Source organism: Rhinolophus ferrumequinum, chromosome 9 (genome assembly GCF_004115265.2).
Source record: "Rhinolophus ferrumequinum isolate MPI-CBG mRhiFer1 chromosome 9, mRhiFer1_v1.p, whole genome shotgun sequence".
Taxonomy (NCBI): domain Eukaryota; kingdom Metazoa; phylum Chordata; class Mammalia; order Chiroptera; family Rhinolophidae; genus Rhinolophus; species Rhinolophus ferrumequinum.
This window is the reverse complement of record NC_046292.1, coordinates 26,481,697-26,502,519: the sequence shown is the minus strand read 5'-3', so window position 1 is coordinate 26,502,519 and position 20,823 is coordinate 26,481,697. Positions and strand designations below refer to the sequence as shown.

Genomic DNA, 20,823 nt, shown 5'->3' with positions numbered 1-20,823 from the left:
GTATTTTCCTCCTCTGTACTTCAATTTGCCCAGATTGAAGATTAAAGTGAGTTATTACATGCAAAGTGTTTAAAACACTCTGAAGCACATAGAAAGTGCTCAACAACACCCACATAACACACAGAAGCAGAGAGAGAATAATACTTGTCAAAGTTCTCGTCACCAGCAATCGAAGCTCAGGGTCTCAGAGCTGAGAGGGAGGGGCCTTAGACATTTTCTAAACCACCGCCCTCACTTTACAGATGGAGACACTGAGGTTCAGGGAGGGAAAGGGGGTGGCTAAAGTTGCACTGTTCCCATCACAGGCAGTGCTAGAATGTGCAATGGATAGATCAAGCATAGGTTTTACTAACGAAGCAGGGGCTCCCCAAACGAGACAAGTTCAGCTTTGGTGACCTATCCGTAAATTGCAGTCTCAAATAGGTACCATGGACAGAGAGGGCTTGGGGATTGTGCATACCTGGACACAACCCAGCACAGCCCTAGGGACTAAGGAGGGAGTGTGTGCAGCCCAAAGCCTCCATGATGGATGGGCCTGAGGGACAGCCAGCGGGCCCTGTCCTCACCTCTGCTTCCTGCCCTTAGTCTCTTCCTGTATACGCACCGGAGGATGGCCATTACCGGGGATGATGTCTCTTTGGACCAGATAGTGCCTGTCTCGCGGGATTTCACACTGGAAGAAGGTGCCACGTGGGGCTGGGTGGTACAAGTCGCCCTTCTCTGGGCCCCCAGGTCATTTTTGCCCTTGTTGGGGGTGGGGCACTGGGAGCAAGGATGGTGCTGGGACTGGGGTGCTCAATTGCTAAGGTCCTTTTCATTTTCCTCCCCACAGTGTCCCCAGGTGGTGAACTCTACGTTCTTGGTGAGTGGTCCTTTCATTAGGGGTCCCGGTTAGAGTAGGGGGTGCAGGATCTACAGAGAGGAATGGTGCGAAGAGCACCCCCTGATAGCCTTACTGTAGCAAGGAAGACCCTGCAGAATCCCGGCTGCCCACCTCTCCGGCTCAGTTCGTCACATGCTTCCTTGCTTGCTGGGCTTGGAGTCCTCTGGATTGCTCCAGCACCTCAAATATGACAGGGTTTCAGCATGGAGCTCCTGTACATACTATTCCCTCTGCCTGAAAGCTCTCACACCTCTTTTCTCTTAGCCACACATCTTAGGGCCTCAGTTCACACGTTACTTTTTCCAGGAAGCCTTTGTTGAACTCCTAAAAATGTATCTCACTGATACACATTCCTTTTTTTGCATTCTTGCCAGTTCTCTGTCACTCACCGTGATTTAATTATTTGTAGTGACCTACTTAATGTCTGTTCTCTTTGCCAGACTGTAATCGTAATGGTAATAATAATAGAAATGAATATTTAATCAATGGTTATCTTGTGGCAGGCTCTATGCTACGAGCTTTACACACAGTATACGGTGCTTTCCTCACAACAACTCTGTGAGGTTATCACTTTTTTCATCCCCATTTTATGGACTGGGTATCTGAGGACCAGAGAAATTACATAATTTAGGAAGTGGTGGAACCAGGATTCAAACTCAGAATCCAGACTCTAGAGCCCACACTCTTGATCATTCTGCTAGATTGCGCCTACTCACTCATTAGTTCAGCACATGTTTTGGGATGCTCCCCATGTGACTGCCAGGAGTTGGGGTTCCACTATGAACAAGACACCGTCCACAGTATAGCTCCCTGAAGACAGGCCACATCTGTTCTCTTCACCATGGTATTCCCAGTGCCTAGCACATGCCTGGCACAGTCGGGTAGACTGACGGACAGCCCCTCTTGTCTGTCCCTAGGTATGTACTTTTCATTACACTTGCAGACGGATGGACTACAGGTCAAAGAACTCGTCTCTTCCAGCTCCTTCTAGTATTGCTGTGGCAAGGCTTACTGACTTTTTAGAGCCTTGGTGCATGCCCTCTGTAGAGTGAGGATGATGTCCATTTGGGGCTGACGGTACACAGGGTTCCCTTATTGCTCCAGCAGCAGCCTTTAGTGAATTGCGTAAGGGCCAAAGGGACTTTGGGAGATTCGGCTGCTCATTCTCCATTCTGGGGACTCCAGCCTTAAGATGCACCCATACTTAGCTCTTAGAGGTCAAGGGCTCATTTCTGGTCTCTTCTGTGCAGGCTCAGATGTGACCGTCCAGCTGGACACAGCAGAGCTCAACCTCATATTTCACCTACCCTTTGGGTCACACACCAGGATGTTCCTCCAGGAAGTTGCCAGGGCCTGTCCAGGTAGGTAAAAACCCAGGCTCCCTGGGAGGGTTGAATGGGCACTGACCTACCCACAATCAGCTGACTTTCCACACTCTGGACACACTCCAATTTCTGTGCCCTCTCAAAGCTGCTGTCATGTGGCTACAGTGCCCCCAAGCCACCAGCCAATCATGGTGTTTGCTTTTCAATTTTCATATTTCTGGACCTGAGTTTTAACTCCAGCAGGGCCCCTTTGTCCTCCTGGCTCTGGGCAGGGCTGCAGAGGGTAGGTTCTGATTCTGATGCAGAATTTCTAACAAGTTGGCAGGGTCAACTGCTTCTAGAGGCCCATCTTCCGTCTCTCTGTCAGCCACAGCTAGAACCAAGGGAAGTCTGTCATATGGGCCCTCCTGCCCTTGAACCTTGCTCTGTACCCCCCACTGCAGCTGAGAAAAAGGTCTAGCTTTGGCTTAGCAGTGAGAGGTTAGTGGCCTCTGGGGCAGAATTTGTTTAGGCCAGGAAGTCAGCCAGGCATATTTGTAAAGGAGAGTTTGGACAGATCAGAGGATCAACTGCAGAACATGCAAATTTGAGCTACCAGGTGATGGAGCTTAGGTGTTCACCAGACACTATTAGTTGTTTCCTTTCAGGCTGACATTTTGTCTCCACAGGAATGGGGGGAGGGCTTTCCTTCTATCATGGTCTCACCACGGAGCATGAACGTCTGGGGGTTGTGCCAGGAAGGGACTAGCTTTGGATGCAAACTGGGGTATGGGGGAAAGGAAGAGAAACAAAGACTATAGAGCTCTGAATGCCTGGTTAAGGGGTTTACCGTATATTCTATATGCAGGAGAAATTTTATCTCCAAACCTTCAACTAGTAAGGATAAGTTATTTTACGATTATTAGTAGTAGTTGTAGGAGGGGTAATAATAGTAATAACAACAAAGAGCATGGACTTTGAAGCTTCCCATCCCTTGCATTTGAAACCTATGTTTGCTGGTCCCTAGCTGTGTGACTTTGGGCAAACTACCTCACCTCTCTGAAACTTAGCTTTGTAGACATCTATATGTAAAGAATATCTTCCTCACAGAGCTATGAAAATTAATGAGATAATATATGTGAAGGTGCTCAACACATAGTAGGAGCTCAGAAAATGTTTCCTCCTTGCATACAAGAGGGCTCATAACTAACTAACATTCATTGTTAACTTGTGTGTTAGACATTGTGCTAAGAACTTTTCACACATTATCTCATTTTCTTTACCACAAACTTACAAGGTAGGTATTATCAATGTCTCCATTTTACAGGTAAGAAAACTGAGGCTCAGAGAGGTTAAGTGCCTTGCCCAAGTGCATAGTTGGTAAACTATACAGCTAGGACTAGACAAGATTAGATATGCTACTCCAGAAACTGAACTCTTGAATTTTGGTCTAATGCTTCCTAAACTCATTCTCACTCGGTGCCATATACACGACTCGGGGAAGGATTCCTGTCCGAGGTTCTGTGTGAGCTGAGACTTGAAAGATGAGTGAGATTTTTCCCAGGCAGGCAACAAGGAAAGAAGGGCAGTCAGAGGCAACAGCAGGTCATTTAGTAGGATTGAACTTGCGGTTGGAGGAGGGTGTAGAAAGAGCTGAATCAGGAGAGGCCAGCAGAGGCAGCTCATGAAGGGTCTTAAATAATTAATGAAGAGCTTGGACTTTGCCCTGTATCTTGTGGGGGGCGGTAGGAGTTTTAAAGAAGGGATGACAAGGCAAGATTTGCATGTCAGAAAAGTTCCTCTGGCAGCTGGTGTGGAAGGGATGATCCTAAAGCAGGGAGATCAATGGCAATGTGTTGCAATAATCAGGCATAAAAAATGAGGCTTGGACTAGGGCCTGGTAATGGGGACAGAGAAGAGAGAATGGACTGGAGAGAGCAAACAGATGAGGATGAAGGTGCCATGGGGGTACTGAAGTTGGGTGTTCACAACTTTAGCCCCAGTGGTTAGAACAGTGCCTGGCATGTGGTAGGCACTTAAATATGTGTTCAATGGATGAACAGAGCTTGGTACATGGCTGTGAGATCGAAGGAGAGGAGTCGAGGATGACTTTCCTCTTTTAGGCTTTGATATCTGTCAGTCCCTCATGTGCTCTTCCTTCTGGAGTCCACACCTGGGGTAACCAGCAGGGAAACTGCACTAACTCAACTTCTCTGAGCAGTTGTGGGGAGGGGGGAAGCTGAGTGAGAGGAGACTCTCAGAGCTGACAGGCTCTTGGATATCCACCAGCCCAACCCTTGCATTTGTTAGATAAAAGGACTGAAGTCCAGAATGAGGTTACATATAAAAGTAATTAGTTTTTTTCCACCTACCGTGTTTCCCCGGAAGATAAGACCTAGCCGGACAATCAGCTTTAATGAGTCATTTGGAGCAAAAATTAATATAAGATCCGCTCTTATTTCACTATAAGACTGGGTCTAATATAATATAATATAATATAATATAATATAATATAATATAATATAACATAACACCGGGTCTTATATTAGTTTTTTCTCCAAAAGATGCATTAAAGCTGATTGTCCGGCTAGGTCTTATTTTCGGGGAAACAGGGTAGTCTTTGGCAGCACAAAAGGTCAGGGAGCGAGAGTGTTTCGGTCATGAGACCATAGTTAGAGAAAAGCATTAGCTAACAATAATGGTGCACCTACTATATGTCAGGCATTTTTCTAGACATTTAGACAATGCACAACAAATATGTTCTCCCGTTCAGTCTTTGAGCAATACTAAAGAGTAGATATCCTGTTTTTAGATGAGTTAACTGACATAGAGAAGGTAAGTAACTTACCCAAGGTCATTCATCAATTGAAGTAATAGGACTAGGTTTAAAATCCCAGATTCTAACTCCAAAGCCCATGGGGTCCAGAGATTTCGGTTCATATCCCAGCTCTGCCATTTCCTAGTTGTGAATGTGAACAATATATTTTATTTCTTAAGGGCTTGGCTTTATTATTTGTACAATGGAAATATGAACTTGCCTTACCCACTACTACAAGAGTTTTGTGAGGCTCAGATGAGGCCCAGTATAGGTTAATAGTATGTAAATGCTGAAAATAATTTAAAAGCTGTGTCTGGCAGTGCCCTCATCAGGACTGGGACCCAACTCTCATCATTTGCAAATCCATTTCAGTTCAGTCAGGTTCATGCAGTTCTACAAGGGGAGCAGGCAGGATAAAGTAGGAGGTAGCAGCAAGTGTTTGGGAGCGAGACAGAGCTGGGTTTCAGTGAGAGGCAGAGGAAACACAATAATTTCTAGGAAGGAGGGATGGCAATCTGGTTAAGGGGGGAACCAGAGGGCTTGTCTTGAAGGTGGATTTCATAGCAAGCACACTGCTTTTACTTAGAGTGTGTGTTTATTTGGAGTAGCTTGTGAGTTGCTCATGGAGATTACGGGTAGTTAAAGCACCCAATCCAGTCCCTAGTATGACATCTGTTTGAGTTCGCACTCTGCCACGCACTCTGTGCTTGACCACGCTGAGCTCAGCTCCTTACCTCCTAAGCTTTGTTGTGAGGATTAAGGAGGTAATATGCCTATCAAGCATGGAATAGACCTTGGCACACAGTTTCCACGAGGTTGGTGTTGTGGTAGCTTGGAACAGCACTTTTGGGTGCACATTTATTCTGCACGTGAATCTCAGACCCATCCTGTGCGCGAGGGAAACAGGGAAGACTCTCCGGAGAGGCTGAGTGATTTGCTCACGGTCATACAATCATGCAGAGGTGGAGCCCGCTCTTCAAGCCCGTGGTTCAGTCTTCTCTCCTTGTTCTGGCCACAGGCTTCGACCCTGCGACCCCTGATCCAGAGTTCCAGTGGCTGTCTCGATACAGGTGCACCCAGCAAGAGCCTCCGCTGCCCTGTTGGAACTCGGCCTCAGGCATCAGAATTGGCGGAGGCAGGTATCCGTCTTGGGACGGGCGGTGAGGATTGGAGAAGGTTCGGCTGCAGGGGCGGGCTCAGTTCTGTTTAGGGGTGGGGCTATGGGTCAGAACAGCCGTGGATTGGAGGAGGTGGCAAGCGGGGGCGGACCCCTGTGGGGGCGGACCCCTGTGGGGGCAGTGCGGGCGGGGCTATGCGGGCGGCGTGATGTAGAACTTGAGGGAGCAGGCACGGAAATGTCCGCCACCGCTGACTGTCCGGAGCGCGACTCTGCAGGTCTGGCGGGCGGTGGGAAGCTGGGTTGGGGCTCTGGGCCCGGCACGGCGGCGGGACCGGCCCTCGAGTGGGCAGGGCCTGCGGTTTGGCGGGTGGACGCACGGGGCAAAGACCAAGGTCCTGGCCCTGCGGAGGCGGGAACATTGGGGCTGAAGTTCTGTGGGGATATTAGTTATTCTTAGCCGGGCGTGTCGAGGCCAGGGGGGTGGCGGTGGGGTACTCTGGAATCCCAAGGCTGGGGTTGTAGTAAAGTTACATTTCTGATTCGCTGTGTGACCTGTGGCCAGTCGCTGCACCTCTCTGAGCTTCGGTTTCTCTATTCTAATCTTACGTCAGTTTCTTCAGCCCTGACTTTCCGAGTTTGGCTTCTGTGGAGATGCAGTTGCCCCTACAGAGTCTTACTTTGGGTGAGGCATACTGTGTGTGTTGGCGTTGCCTGGCTTTTTTGTTGGTCCTCAGACCCTGTGATGGACGGGGCTGTCCACCCTGGGACTAGAGAGCAGGATGAGGTTACAGGTGAAAGGGACTAGGTTTTTTTTCCACCCAACCCTTGGTGGATAATGTTGTGCAGCACAAAAGGCCAATTGTTGAGCAGGAGGTTGTTTTTTGGAGAGCAGGAGGCCCAGGACCTAAATTTGGGTCAGTCTGGTGCTTTGGGAGGATCTACAGGCCTGTATTTTCTGTCCCGCTCTTAGGTTTTCTGCTAGGGCTCCCAGGTATTTTCTTTTCTCCTGGGTGTGCCCATGTGGCTCCAGTTACGTGGGCGCGTTGGCATGACCACTAGTACCCATTTGTGCCCCTTTACTAGAGGTGAAGAGTCTGTCAAGTAGCACTCTATGTGCTCTTACAAGGCTTGGAAACTATGAGGGGCGGGGGCAATAGCATGTTGCACAAGTTTGTAAAATGAGAGGAAACTAGGCGAGCGAAGGACTTCCTCAGTGCTTATGCTTTTCCTTCATTGCAGCCACCGCAAGACGGGGTCGAAGCGCCTGATGGTGCTGATAGTTTGCACCTTTCATGTGCTTATCTGAGCTCACTTGAAGTGCTGATCTTGAGACAGCTATTGCTTCAGTTTCCATGACATTCTGGGCTATGGTGCTGGGACCCGTGAGAGTTTAAGATTAAGAACATATCCTCTCCTAGCTCCTCGAAAGAGGCTGCCAGAATTCAGACAGTCGGCGGAGGACAGGCCCAATGGCAACAGAAAAAGGTGGGTTCTGTCTCTTCTCCACCAGCACACGAGAAACAGGCTGTTGGAGCGTTTCCTTCCCTAAGTAGAGCGAGGTCTTCTGGGAGAAATCAGCCCAGCTCTGAAGCCATTTATCTGCCCTAGATGGTACATGGCCCAGGGATCTCAGAATCTTTTCCTTATCTTTCAAAAACTCTCCCCAAACCAGCCACATGCTGGTGAGGAGTTTTTGTCAAGGTTTTGGTTTGAAATGATTTGTCCCCATCGTAATACCTACAGTAAGTGGGGTGACCCTATTAATTGCTAAGTTGCTTATGTTAAAATTGGGAAGAAATGGCACCAAGCCTCCCGTTCTGTTTGGGTCAGCTCTGTTTCAAGAGTTGATCTGGCCTCAGAGGAGAGTCACATCTTGTACTCCTTTGGGGCCTCCTCTGGTTGTTCTGGATAGTCTAGGCCCCAAGGGAAACGGGTGTGGATTTGGTTCTTCCTGTATGCATATGATCAAAATATCCACTTCCCGATAGCCTGGAGAACCAACCTGCAGCAAAAAGTTGCTTAAAAATTGTATCTGTGGTGCACATCAGGAAAAACAGGGCTTCCTGAAGGAGCTGACAGTCTGACAGAGAGGGATCTGACAGTCTATAAGTAGAGGAAGAGAGTGTCCTGTTGGCCCAGCAGGAAGTGGTCCTTGTAGGGTGAGCCAAGGGTAAAAGCACCCTCAAGGCCTAGCTATTTTAGGGACAAGGTGAATCTGGTCTTTATCCCTCACTTTTGCCTTGGTGGAGAAAGGAAAGATGTCACTTTGATGCTGCTCTCTAAAATGTCTATTCCTTTCTTTTGGTCTTTGCTGAATTCAGAGTGTCAGGGCAAGCTTGATAGGGATTATGGTAGAAAAGGGAAATGCAGCTAGTTTTAGATTGGAGTCCATGTCTTCAGTTTCCCACGGTGTCTTTGTGCTGAGTTGTGATGTTGAAGTGCGATGTAATGCTTCTGGTTGAGTGGCAGCCTAGATTCATCTGATTCTCTTGGCTTCTTCAGCTGCTAAGATCTTTCACTGGTCTCAGACAAGTAGATGTTGTAGGTAGGGGCTTTTCCGCTTCTTCATTTATTTAACTGTTCTTGGTGTAGCTTTTTCTTTCCTTAAAAGGAAATAAAGAGAAAAGACTCCTTATTTCTATCTAGCAACTGAAGGTGTGCTTATCCAGAAAACCGTTTTGGGGGTCCTGCATAGGGCGCAGTCCTCATCCAGGTCATTGTGTAAAATATTCACCTGCATTTTGTCCTGGGCACATGCAAAGACCTGGAGCTGTGTTCTGGAGGATTCTGAGCTATGCACTATAAAGGAAATAGCTACTCAGAACTGGGGCCATTCTGGGTCAATTTAACCAAGTAGTAGTAACAAACAAATTTTGGTCTTTTGAAGAGGTTTTTTAATTCCATGGTTGATTCAAAGTGAGACAGCTTTGTAGTAACTCAAATTTAGAATGAGATGTGGTATGAGTATTTTTTCCTCTGGACCCAGGAAATAAAGCATTAAAGTCTGGCCTGAGAAAGGAAATGGATGCTATTTATATCTCAGTGTAGCTTAAAGGGTAACCTAGATTATCAAAGTAGAAGCCAGAAAGAATGTTGGAAAAATAGGCCCGGGTCGGTCGGTCTGTCTGTCTGTCTCAATAAGTAGTCTGTGTGACCAACATCCTTTTAGTGTGGAGAAAATGCATTTTGCTAGATGTTTATCCCACAGGTAAAATACCACCCATCATCTGCACCTTTGTGGCAAGCTCTGCAGGCTGCTAAGCAAATTAATTTGAATCACTTTGTTTCTTTAAACAAAAGAGAAGTGTGTTCACTTTTCTTCTTCCTTTTGTTGTTCCCTTCTCTATTTTCCCTCTTTGTCCCATTTAACCTTGTGTTTGTTTCTAGAACAGGAGAAACCCCTGAAGACTTCTTTCCTTCAGAAAACAGTTTGTTTTGGAATTCTACATTAGGAGTCTAGAGCAAGAGAGTTGACCTACAAATGTTCAATTAGAAGTGGAGCTTTGCACAGAGAAATCCTCAGGGAGGGAAAGTTCAGGAAGAGAGAGGGCATCAATATTTATTAGAGGAAAGACAGTGTTGGAACATAGAAGCTAGCTGACTTGTATGTTTTCTTTGCTGCTTAAAATATATTGCAACAAATTTGTAGGCTTTGCTAGTGATTCATATGTGAAGTGAAGCTGGCAAGTCTGAATGATGAAGATTTGAACAAAATGTATGTCTAAGTGGCCTGGATATTTTCATTTTTATTTTCATTATTGAACCTTAGTTGAATATTAAACATGTCTCTTGACTTTGCTTTCTTCCATCTGTAAAATGGAAGTGAATGTTTGCCTCCTAGAACGTCACACAGGACTTAGGCATGCTAAATTATTTAAGGGTGCTTTCATTTAGGAAACATTTAAGAATTGCAAATTCCTACGTCCAAGATTTTAGAAACTGGCTGCCCACCTCAGGGCTTATCTCAGGCTGGTTTCTTCCAAATAACTATGTTCATTATCTTCTTTACTCCTTCCCCTCCAGTTTCTTTTCTGCTAATGCAATCACTAAAATCCTCGGTCATCCTGGACTCTTCCTTCCCTTCTCATGTCTAAGAACCAAATTCTGTCCATTGTTTTTCTGCAATTTGAAAATTAAAAACAATTGTTTTAAATCCCCCATAGTTCATGTTGGTATCTTCTTACCAGAACGAGTATAGTGATGAGACTTCCTAACCTTAAGTCTCCTTCCCCCTTAGGGATCTCTTTAGAACGTAACTTCTATCAGGCCTTACTCTTTTGTGTGGGAAACTTGAATGTTGCATCATTCCCTGTTGTCTATAGAATAAATTTAGTTCGGATTCTTTAGCCTGAAGTTCAAACCTTGCGTGGCCCCCATCTCTCGTCTTATCTGCCTCAATTCACTTTCATTTCCTATGATTTCACACTCGACTATCAGTATTTCTGGATAAAGCCCTGTGCTTTTTCGTCTCTTTGTTGACTGCTCATTCAGCTACATTTTTTACAAACTTGAACTTGCTGCTAGCTGCATTTTGCATCCTCTCTGCCCCCCAAATGGCACCCTAAAGCCTTGTACCTCAGTAGGTGCTCAAAACAATGTCTGCCTTCTTTGAGGGAACTATAGAGACCCTTACAGTTCACAGCCTGAAGTGCTTTTGGCCTGCTCGACTCCTGTCCCCTTCCTCTTTGAGTATGCTCTGCCCTTCTTCCCCCTCTTCCTGCCCACTTCTCTTTCAGCTTTATCGCCAGACCACAGGCAGTTCACAGAAGACCCAGTGAAGGGAGAGCCTGGGGAAAAAGTCAAGTCATCTCTCCAGTAGCCTAGCACCACTACAGCCTGTGGCCATGAAGTAATTGCGCTGTCTTCCTCCTTGAAGCTAAACTGGTCATATTTAGTCCTTGCTAACTTAAGGTATTCACAGAGGGTGCACATTGGATTTTGAGTTGAGGACTCAAAGGTTTGCATGGCACACGATGCGTGTTTAGAGATACCTCTGCTCATTTTAAATGCCAAAGTCTATGGTACTTTTTATAACCATAAGATAATGAGAAATGTTAAAAAGGAAGAAAAGAGAGAAAAATACTTAAGAATCATGGTTATTTGACTCTTAAGAAAGTAACAGAACTATTTGGGGTGGCGGCCAGGCTAAAATAGGAAAACTTGATTCTTTGCATTCTTTTTAATGCTGGGTGCCCTGTGTTAGGGGCGTCTTTCAAGAGTTCCCTGCCGTATGTACCATGAGCTTTGACATGAGAGTAAAATCCAAACTCTACATGGCATTCAAAGTCTTACAGTTTGGCCCTGATATATATAATAAAACTCTATTACTAATTAAAAAAAATTTATTTATAGAAAGTCTGTTACTGTTATGACTGTTATTATCATTATTGTTAGTGGTAGGTACCATTTATTAAGCACTCGCTGTGGGTCTGTGGGCCTCCGTGTGCCACCATAGCTCTGTAAGAGGATGTCTGTGTTTCAGAGGCAGAGATCGAGGCTTAGAGAGGGTATGTAACAGACCGGTGATCACCTACTAGTCAGTGACAACAGAGTTGAGACTAGAACTCATGTCGTCTTTTTTAATCTAATGCTTCAGCCCTAACCCTTACACTCTTCTTGTGTATCCCCCGATGCTTCTCAAACAAAACTTTTCATTTCTACGTATTTCTACTACTTATTACTACTTATTTCTGAACATACCACAATGCCACATGTTTGTGCTGAAATTAGTTCCTCTGCCAGAAACACTTCCTGAACCCCATGCTTTTCTGATAGTTAATATAGCTTATTGGTTAAGAGCACAGACTCTTGACCCAGACTCCTTGGGTTTGAATCCTGGCTGTGCCATTTATTCGCTGTGTGTTCTTGGCAAGTGACTTAACCTCTCTGTGTTTATCTCCTGGTCTATAAAGTTCAGATAATAGTACTACCTACCTCATGGAGTAGTTGTGAAGATTAATATACGGAAAGTGATTATTAAAGCCATGCCTGTCATGAAGTAAGCCTTAAGTATTTTCTATTACTATTATTCTTGATAATATTACTGTCATTGTCAAAATGAACACGGCCTGACTTGGGTTTTGGGTAGTTGGATCTGGATCTGTTTCTCTCCCCGTGAACTGAACGTATCTCTTTCTGGTATGTGTTGTCCTGTCTGAGACTGAGGGAGCCTACAGGATGGCTCCCTGGTGGTGTGTACACAGCATGGTGTCATTGAACTAACCCACTTACTCCTGCCAGTTTGAATTGTTGGCATTTTGCTCACATAGTTTTGCAGGTTTTTCTAGCGTGCTGGAAGTGGAATGCAAAGGCCAGTGACTGAGAGGATAGGAAGGGATCCCTACCTCCTCCTAGACCTGTCTAGTAGCAGCTCAAGAAGGGTAGGATGTGATCTCCACCCAGCAATGACAGCCACACACCCACGTATCCTGTGGAGACCATGGTGGTGCTTTTGCTTTGTTATCCAAACAGACTCAATCCTGCTATTCAGCTAGTACTTACCCCTAAGAATTTGTAGTTTCATTGAAGATGTACTCCTGTTTGCAAAAGGGGAGGCTGTGGAGTGGAGCGGATCTGGGTTTGAATTGTCCTTGGGCACGTCTGCTATCTGCTCTGGGCCTCAAGAACCACATTTGTCAAAGGAGGCCCATGATCGGAGATAACACCTGAAGCACAAAAGCCAGTATTAGCATATACTCCATACATGATAGTTACTGTAATCAAAGCAGTGGGAGGTGAGGAGTGCTGGAGCAGAGGGAAAAGAACTAACCGGTCCTGGATATCTGTTGTGTACCAGGCATTGTGCTGCTAGACTCTTGAGTCATTTACATTTCATTTGTTTATTCTTTTGTCCTCTCTATAAGTTGGGTGGTATTACCGTCATTGTGCAAATGAGGAAACAAATTAAGTAATTTGCTTGAGGTTTCACTAGCGGCAGTGGATGGGGCCAGTAAAATCGCCAGGTCTATTGTATTCCAAAGCCCAAAGCTTTTTCCCAAACACACTAATTTCTCTTAAAGTGCCAAACAAGTTATATGGACAAGAAGGCCTACAGAATTCAGAGGAACGACTACCTGAGGACGAGTGTGGTTGGGAGTGCCTTGTGAAGGAGGACGCAGGGTAGGAGTTGAGGCTGGGCTTTGAAGGAGAGGTGGCCACAAAGTAGGAAGGACTTCGTAAGGAGGCAGGAGTAAGGAAGGGTGGCGTGCGTGAGGAACCGGTCTGTTGAGATTGGGCTATTGTCTTTGGGTGGTGGATTGGTGAGAGAGAGGAGGGCTAGTTTGCAAAGGGCCTCATATGCCAGTTCAGCCTGTTTGGATCTTCACCTGCAGGCATTGGTGTAATACGGAAAGGTTTAGAGCGGGGAGAGTTGAAATCAGAGTTTAATCTGGCCAAGTCCAGAGACTGAATTGGGTAGGGAGAAGTGGGGAGTTCTCTTAGTTGGGAGACTCTTGAGGTAATAAGTGAGGAGAGGAAGGCAGCTGTGAGAAGGAAGAGACGATGACTGACTGGCTCTGGGGGCCGAAGGAGAAGGGTGCGCGAATGGCAGGATTGCCAGCCTGGCTGCCCGGCAGAATGATGGTGCTGGTGATAGAAGGGAGAGCTCAGGGCTAGAGCCCAGAAGTCAAAGCATGGTTTCACCTGGGACCCATCTGTGCGGAGAACATCCTGGAGAAATGCCCAGTGAAAAGTGGAGGGACTGAATTCAGGCAGAGTTGGACAGCTCCATTTAGAATTGACTGTGTCTGATGATTCCTTTTTTGTTTTAAATTTATTGGGGCGACAATGATGAATACAATTATATAGGTCTCAAATGTACAGTTCTATAATACAGCATCTGTATATTGCATGTGGATTCATCACCCAAAGTCAAGTCTCCTCCGATCACCATATATTCGACCCCCTTTCCTGATGATTCTTATAGAAGATAAAGAACAAGGTGTAGAGCTGTACTGTCCAATATGTAGCCACATGTGGCTGGGTAAATAAAATGAAAAGCTCAGTTTCTCATTCGCTGTGGTCACATTTTTAAGTGTTCAAGTGTGGCTAGTGGCTACTATTTGGGGCAGTGCAGTTATAAGACGTTTCCATCATCACTGAAAGTGCTGTTGCTCTAGATCTTGGGGAGTACCTACAAATAACTATGGGACCTGCAGTGGGAAACAGAGCAGGAGGAGGAGACAGAAGGAGCAATTGAATTAAGAAATAATGTTGTTGCTTCTTGGACGATTATCAGAAGAAATGGGGTATTTGGATTTTGGTTTGAATTTACTTTGTTTCCTTATGTGATGCCATGTTTTGGAAGAAGCCCAGACCCCAAGCCAGTGGTACGGCTGGCTACAAGACACTGACATTGAGGCCTTGCCTCCTGTCTTTGTTTTGTAGATCTGGGCCTTCAACAGGTCTGGTTTAGCTTCTAGGGCACCTTTTGGCCATGCAGCTTGGGATAGCCCTGAGTTAACCATAGGAAAGAAAGACGGCCACTTTATCAACCGTATGGCCACTTTATCAACCGTATGAGGCAGATACTGTTACCTTCACTTGAGGAAGTAGAAGCTGAGAGAAGTTAGTGAACTTACTCAGGGTCATACATCTAGTAAGTGGCAGGGCCAGAAATGGAACGTAAGTCTGACTCCAAAGCCTGTGAGATATATACAGAAGGTGCCACAAAAATGTATACACATTTTAAGAAAGGAAAACTGTATTAAAATTGTAATACTCAATATATACTGATAACAAAAGGTGAATACAAGTCATATTTAACTTCTGCATTTACAACAGGTGGCCGCCAAAAAAATGTATACAAGTGGACACTTTGGTCAGCGTTGCTCAAGCAATACTTTGCTATAATCAGAAGTGTCTGGACACTGATGGTAACCACTTTGAGCCCCTCTTGTCATTGCAGAAGTCAAACGTGACTTGTATTCATCTCTTGTTATCGGTATATATTGAGTATAACAATTTTAATAGTTTTCCTTTCTTAAAATGTGTATGCATTTGTTTGGCACCCTCTGTACATGTGTGTTTGTGTACATATATATATATATCTTATTTCATATATCTACTATAAATGATCTTATATCTTATTTTAACTAACTTAGAAAGTACCTATAAGCAAAAAGAAATCCCACCACTGAGAAATGACTACTATTAACATTTGGTGTATACCCTTCGAGACTTTCCCATGTGTATATGTAATTGTCTGTATACTATATGTATGTTTGTAAACGTGTTATATATGTGCATAGACACATACTTCAGTCCTTTCTGATGCATATAGATATGTCAGGCCATGCTCTTCACGACCATCCTCACGACCATCACGACCATCCTTTACCAGCAGTTTTAAAATCCTAAAAGCTCTGAAGACTGAAAAAAAATTTTTTGTAAGTTTGGCTCAAGCTCAGTCTGGCAGTAAGACTTGTTTGAACTGACATGAGACTATTTATAGGCTTTATCCCACTAAGTGTTACTACTCATAAATGGCTGTGTGGAAATATGAAAGTTTTGATTACTGAGTGTTGGCTCAGACTCTGCTGGGAGCATTATAGTATATGGTGTAGGTAGCGTGTTATTTTTCTAAAATCCCCCCAATTCTGAATTCCAAAATACATTTGGCCCCAAAGGTTTCAGCTCTGGGGTGGTGAGTCTGTATCGGGCATTACTGCTGCTCGGGCTCAGAAAGGAGCCCAAGGCTCACTGGTGTCTGTTTAGTGAGACCCACGAGAAGGGTTTTGATTCTGTAAGATGTGCAGGGCAGTGAACAGAATTTGCAAGAAAACTAGAACACTTCTGCGCTTTTACACATCCAGGTCAAGCTGCAGTTGCTACTTTGGTTGACCCAGTAGGCAGGCTCTTCCTGGGAAGTGGTTTAAATTGTAGGTATGAAAGGTGATCATCAAGAAAGCACCCAGAAATGGCAACGAGCTTCTGCCCTGTGACTCTTTGTTCAGTATGTGTACTGACTGCCCGGTTTGTGCAATAATATGTTGCGGTAAGCTGGGGCCACAAGAAAAAACATCGGCCCCTGCTCCCAGGAGCCTGTGGTCTAGCTAAAGGGGTGAGACAAATCAGAGTTCGACAGTTACAGTCCACCACGATAAATGCCTTGAAAGAGGGCAACACTGTGTGTGAGAGGAAAGAAGGAGAGAGCCAGAGACTCCTGCACAGAGTCTTGAAGGATGAGTTTGAAGTTGACCACACGAAGGTGGATTGAGGGGTTGTTAGGATATACCCAGGATCAGGGGTGGGATGAGGAGGCAACATCTAAAATCCTCTTGGTGTGACTGAATTCGGGGCTGGGGTGGGCGAAGGGAGGTGGGAGCCGATGGTGGCAGATGGGGCTAGTGACAAAGATCCTTTTATGTAATTCTCAGAAGTTTGGGTTTTAGTTCAAAGGTGAGGGAAGTCATTGAGGGATTTTATGCACAGGAATGGCCTGCTCAGATGTGTGTTTTCTTCGAGGCGTTGGCAGAATGGATTGGAGGGGGTGAGAATGGAGGGAGGGAAATCACTGACGGTGGTTTCCAGAAATATTCAGGGCCTGCCCTAAGGCATGGCAATGGGGTAAGGAAGAGGGCCACATACAAACACGTTTAGGAGAGAGGATTTATAGGACTTGGTGACTGATCCTGGGAGGAAGGGAAAACCCCAGATGCCACCTCTTCGGCTGAGGGACAAAGGATTGGAGGTCTGAGGTTGGAAAAAGGGCAGAGAGGGAGTGGGGAAGCAGGAGAGGAGGAAGGACAGGAAGTTGTGGCCAGACAGGGAACCGTGGGGCTGCATGATGGTAAATTTGGTGAAGAGCTGCTGACAGCCACCTTCCGTGCCAGATTCAGGAGAGAAAAGATTCCGAGAAGACTGCCTGTGGCTGGAAATCCCCAAATCATGCCTTAAAATTTCCATACATAGAGTGTGGAATGAAGTTGCAATCATTGCTGGGCTGAGTCCTGAAACAGATGACGAGATACAGGTCTGCAGGGCGATTTTCCAGTCAGTACGCTGCCCACTTAACGGACCTACGCTGAGTCCACAGGGACAAACCACCTGTGCTTTCAGTCTGGCTGCTCATAGGAACTACTCAAAAAACCAAAACTCTGAGCCTTTAGAAAGCACTGACATGCAGAAACCGAGCTCTTATACCTCAGTTTGCCTTTGTATATTATAAAGGCCCATGCGGTATTTCTATTAAAGTCCCTACTTTATAGATGAAGAAACTAAGACCCAGAGAGAGGAAGTAACTTGTCACACAAGAAAGTAATGGTAGCGCTAGACTTCAGCTTAAGTTTCCTGCGGCTTTCATGCATTGAACACGCTCAGTATGTACTATGCAGCAGGTGCTGTGCCACGTCCTTGGGGAATAGCGTAAAGAAGTCCTGCCTCCTAGAGCTTACATTTTAATGGAAATGCCATTAATAAGCCAGTGAATACATATAAGATATAACATCACGTGGTGTTAATACTAAAAGGGAAAATGTAAATCGCAAGGCTATGGTTCTCAAACTGTGTGCCGAGGCACTCTGGGGGCTCTGCAGTGAACTCACAGGGACACTGGGGGGGCATTTAAAAATGTGAAGATACAGAGATGCTTGACACCTTTTGGAACACCAGACTTCTAGCTCGAGGTCATTTACAGTTTCAACATTAGATGGTGCTGCATTCCTTTTGATGATGTTCTATCTTTGTGAAGCTGGGTTTTTTTGGTGGCTGCTGTGGTCAAAATCGAGGACCACGCAAAAGTCAATGTGGAACGTTGTGTGTGGCGTCCAGTGTGATTCAAGTTGTATGGTACCCACAGGCGCACACATTTCATTAGTAAGTAATTGTGGTCATTTAAAATGAAATAGAAATATTTTTTTCTTTCTACTTACGTGTCTTTTTTTCAAACTGCTACAGGGCTTTTAGGGCTTAAATACTTAGTTATGTGTTTGGCCCTAACTACTTAAACAGAACTGTTCAGTCTGTCGTTTGGCCTAGAGGCACTTTGAAAAACTTATCGAGACAATAAGGGTGCTGTGAACCAAGAAAGTTCAGGAACCTCCAGAGTAAGGGGATAGAGTGAGGTAGGGCGGAGAGGCCTGCTTCGGTGGGGTGTCAGAGAGAGCTTCTGACCGTTGAGCAGGGTCTTGAATGAAACAGAGACCTGGAGGAAAAGCATTCAGGCAGAGGGACCAGCAGGAGCAGAGCAGTGTGCCAAGATCAGACTGAGTGATGTAGAGCATAGAGCAAGGTACATAAGGGCAGAGGCGCGGCGGCCAGGTTAGGGAGGGCCGTGTCAGCCCTGTTCAGGGGCTCAGAGCCTATGCTGAGTGCCTAGAGAACTATTTAGTCTTACGCAGGCAAGTTACTTCATCTGACATAGTGGTGTACTTTCTTTCTTCTACGTTCACTCTGGCTGCTAGTTGGAAAACTAAGAGTGTAAGTGTGGAAGCTCAACAGTTATCTGCTGTGGTAATCTTGATGAGAACTTCCAGATATGTTTTTGAAGGTAGAACTTGCCTAAATTGCTGATGAATTGGATGTGAGTGTAAGGGGAAAAAAGAGGAGTTACAAGTGAATCGTAGTTTTTTTCAATTCAGAGCAGCTGGTTGAATGATGATGTCATTTACTGAGATGAAGAAAATTAAGGGAGGGGGAAGCAGAATCTAAGAATCTGGAGCTCAGGTGAAAGGTCCAGGCTGGAAATATAAATTTGACAGTGAATAGATTTACCATGGAGGTGTTTTTTTTTTTTTTTTTTTTTTAATTTTATTGGGGAACAGTGTGTTTTTCCAGGACCGATCAGCTCCAGGTCAAGTCGTCGTTTTCAATCTAGTTCTGGAGGGTGCAGCTCACTGGCCCATGTGGGAATCGAACCGGCGACCTTGGTGTTATGAGCATTGTGCTCTAACCAACTGAGCCAACCAGCCGCCCAGTGGAAGTGGTTTTTAAAACCGTGAGATCACCTAGATGAGAAAGAGTGTAGCTGATGAAGAGGTCATCCCAGGACCTTGCCTGGAGTCATTCCTGGGGGTGGGGGGGAGGGTGGGTGGAGAAAAAGAGGAGCCTTCAAGGACTAAAGAAAATGTTTACCAGAGGAGGGAGTGGTCATCTATTCAGTGTTGCCAAGAAGGTTGAAGTGGACTTTGCTGAAAACTGGGAATTGACCACTGGACTCGGCAGCGTGGAAGTTATTAACCTTAACCAGCCGTAGCACTGGAGAACATACAGCAAGTCTGCGAATAATGTTTTGTTCAACATCATTTCATTGTAACAAAAGATTTGATTCCGGACCGGGCCACTGTCTGTGTGCAGTTGGCACACTCTCCCCATGTCTGCATGGGTTTTCTCCGGGGACTCCGGTTTCCCTCCACGTCCCAGTGACGTGCGTGTCAGGTGAACTGATGTGTCTGAATTGTCCCAGTCTGAGCGAGTGGGAGAGGGAGTGGGGGGCCCTGCGATGGAAGGGCGTCCTGTCCAGGATGGGTCCCCGCCTTGCACCCTGAGCTGCCGGGTGATGTTTTTGTGGCCAGAATATGCTGTAGGAACTTAACTCTCGTTTATATCAACTAGCCTCAGGTAAAATTGGGTTTTGTATATGTCTTTTAGCTTAAAGGCACAGTTTCCAAGAACCTAGTGACATTAAGTGAGGACTTACTGTAGTGAAGAGCAGAGAACCCCATTGCTGAGGCTTGAGAAGAGAATGGGAAGTGAGACGGCGACTAGATAAGCCTTTCAAAGAATTTTGATTTCAGTCCCCAGTATGCCTTTTTTTTTTTTAAGGTTATTTTAGAACAATGTTGGGTTTTCGTAAAACGTGTGAGAATAGTACAGATCGATCCCATATGTCCCACGTTCCGTTTCCTGTATCATTATCTTACGTTAGTTATGGCACACATTTCACAATTAATGAACTATTATTGATACAACATTATTCACTGAAGTTCCTATTTTATTCAGATTTCCTTTGTGTTTACCTTATGTCCTTTTTCTGTTCTGGGGACCCACCTAGGATCCCACATTACATTCAGTCATCATGTCACTTTAGGCTTCTCTAGGCTGTGACTATTTCTCAGACTTTCCTTGTTTTGGATGACCTTGACAGTTTTGAGGAGTGCTGGTCAGGTATTTTGTAGAATCACCCTCCGTTTGGATTTGTCTGGTGTTTTTCTCACCATTAGACTAGGGTTATAGGCGTTGGGAGGAAGACAACAGAAGTAAAGTATCATTCTCATCACATCATATCAAGGGTGTACTAACAACGTGATTTATTACTGCTGATGTGAAGCTTCTTCACCTGGTTAAGGTCATGCTGGTCAGGTTTCTCCCAGTAGTTAGCCTTTCCCTCCTTTCCATACTGTCCTCTTTGGAAGGAAGTCACTATGTACAACCCACAGTTAAAGAGAGGGGGGTTGTGCCTCACCCCCTTGAAGGCAGAGTATTTACCTAAATTACTTGGGATTCGTCACAGGAGATTTGTCTCTTCTCTATTTTTTTATTCAATAATTTCTATCGGTGTGGACTGGTGGCTGTTTATTTTATACTTTGAATTATAATCCAATACTACTTTAATTTGTTGCTCACATTGTTTTAACCGTGGCCATTGGGGCTCTTTCAGTTGGCTCCTGCATCCCTTGGACATACTCCTATCGTGGTGGGGGTACCATTTTTTGTTTTTTGTGTTTTGAGCACTTTCTTGTTTTCTGGCACTGCAAAATGC

General features: G+C 45.3%; 1 protein-coding gene across 4 annotated transcripts in view; it reads left to right on the top strand.

Annotated features, from left to right (window-relative positions):
• INPP5B (inositol polyphosphate-5-phosphatase B) overlaps positions 1 to 20,823 on the top strand; it is a 46,214-nt gene that overhangs the window by 1,676 nt on the left and 23,715 nt on the right. For 2 of the 4 annotated variants that reach the window (XM_033114610.1, XM_033114611.1), the window contains 4 exons: positions 586 to 683; positions 833 to 862; positions 2,134 to 2,244; positions 6,024 to 6,140. In XM_033114610.1, coding sequence (XP_032970501.1) covers positions 586 to 683; positions 833 to 862; positions 2,134 to 2,244; positions 6,024 to 6,140 — 356 coding nt within the window. Of the gene's footprint in view, positions 1 to 585; positions 684 to 832; positions 863 to 2,133; positions 2,245 to 6,023; positions 6,145 to 6,328; positions 6,401 to 7,364; positions 7,611 to 20,823 lie in introns of those variants that run through there. The other 2 variants (XM_033114612.1, XM_033114613.1) reach the window with 2 other exon arrangements.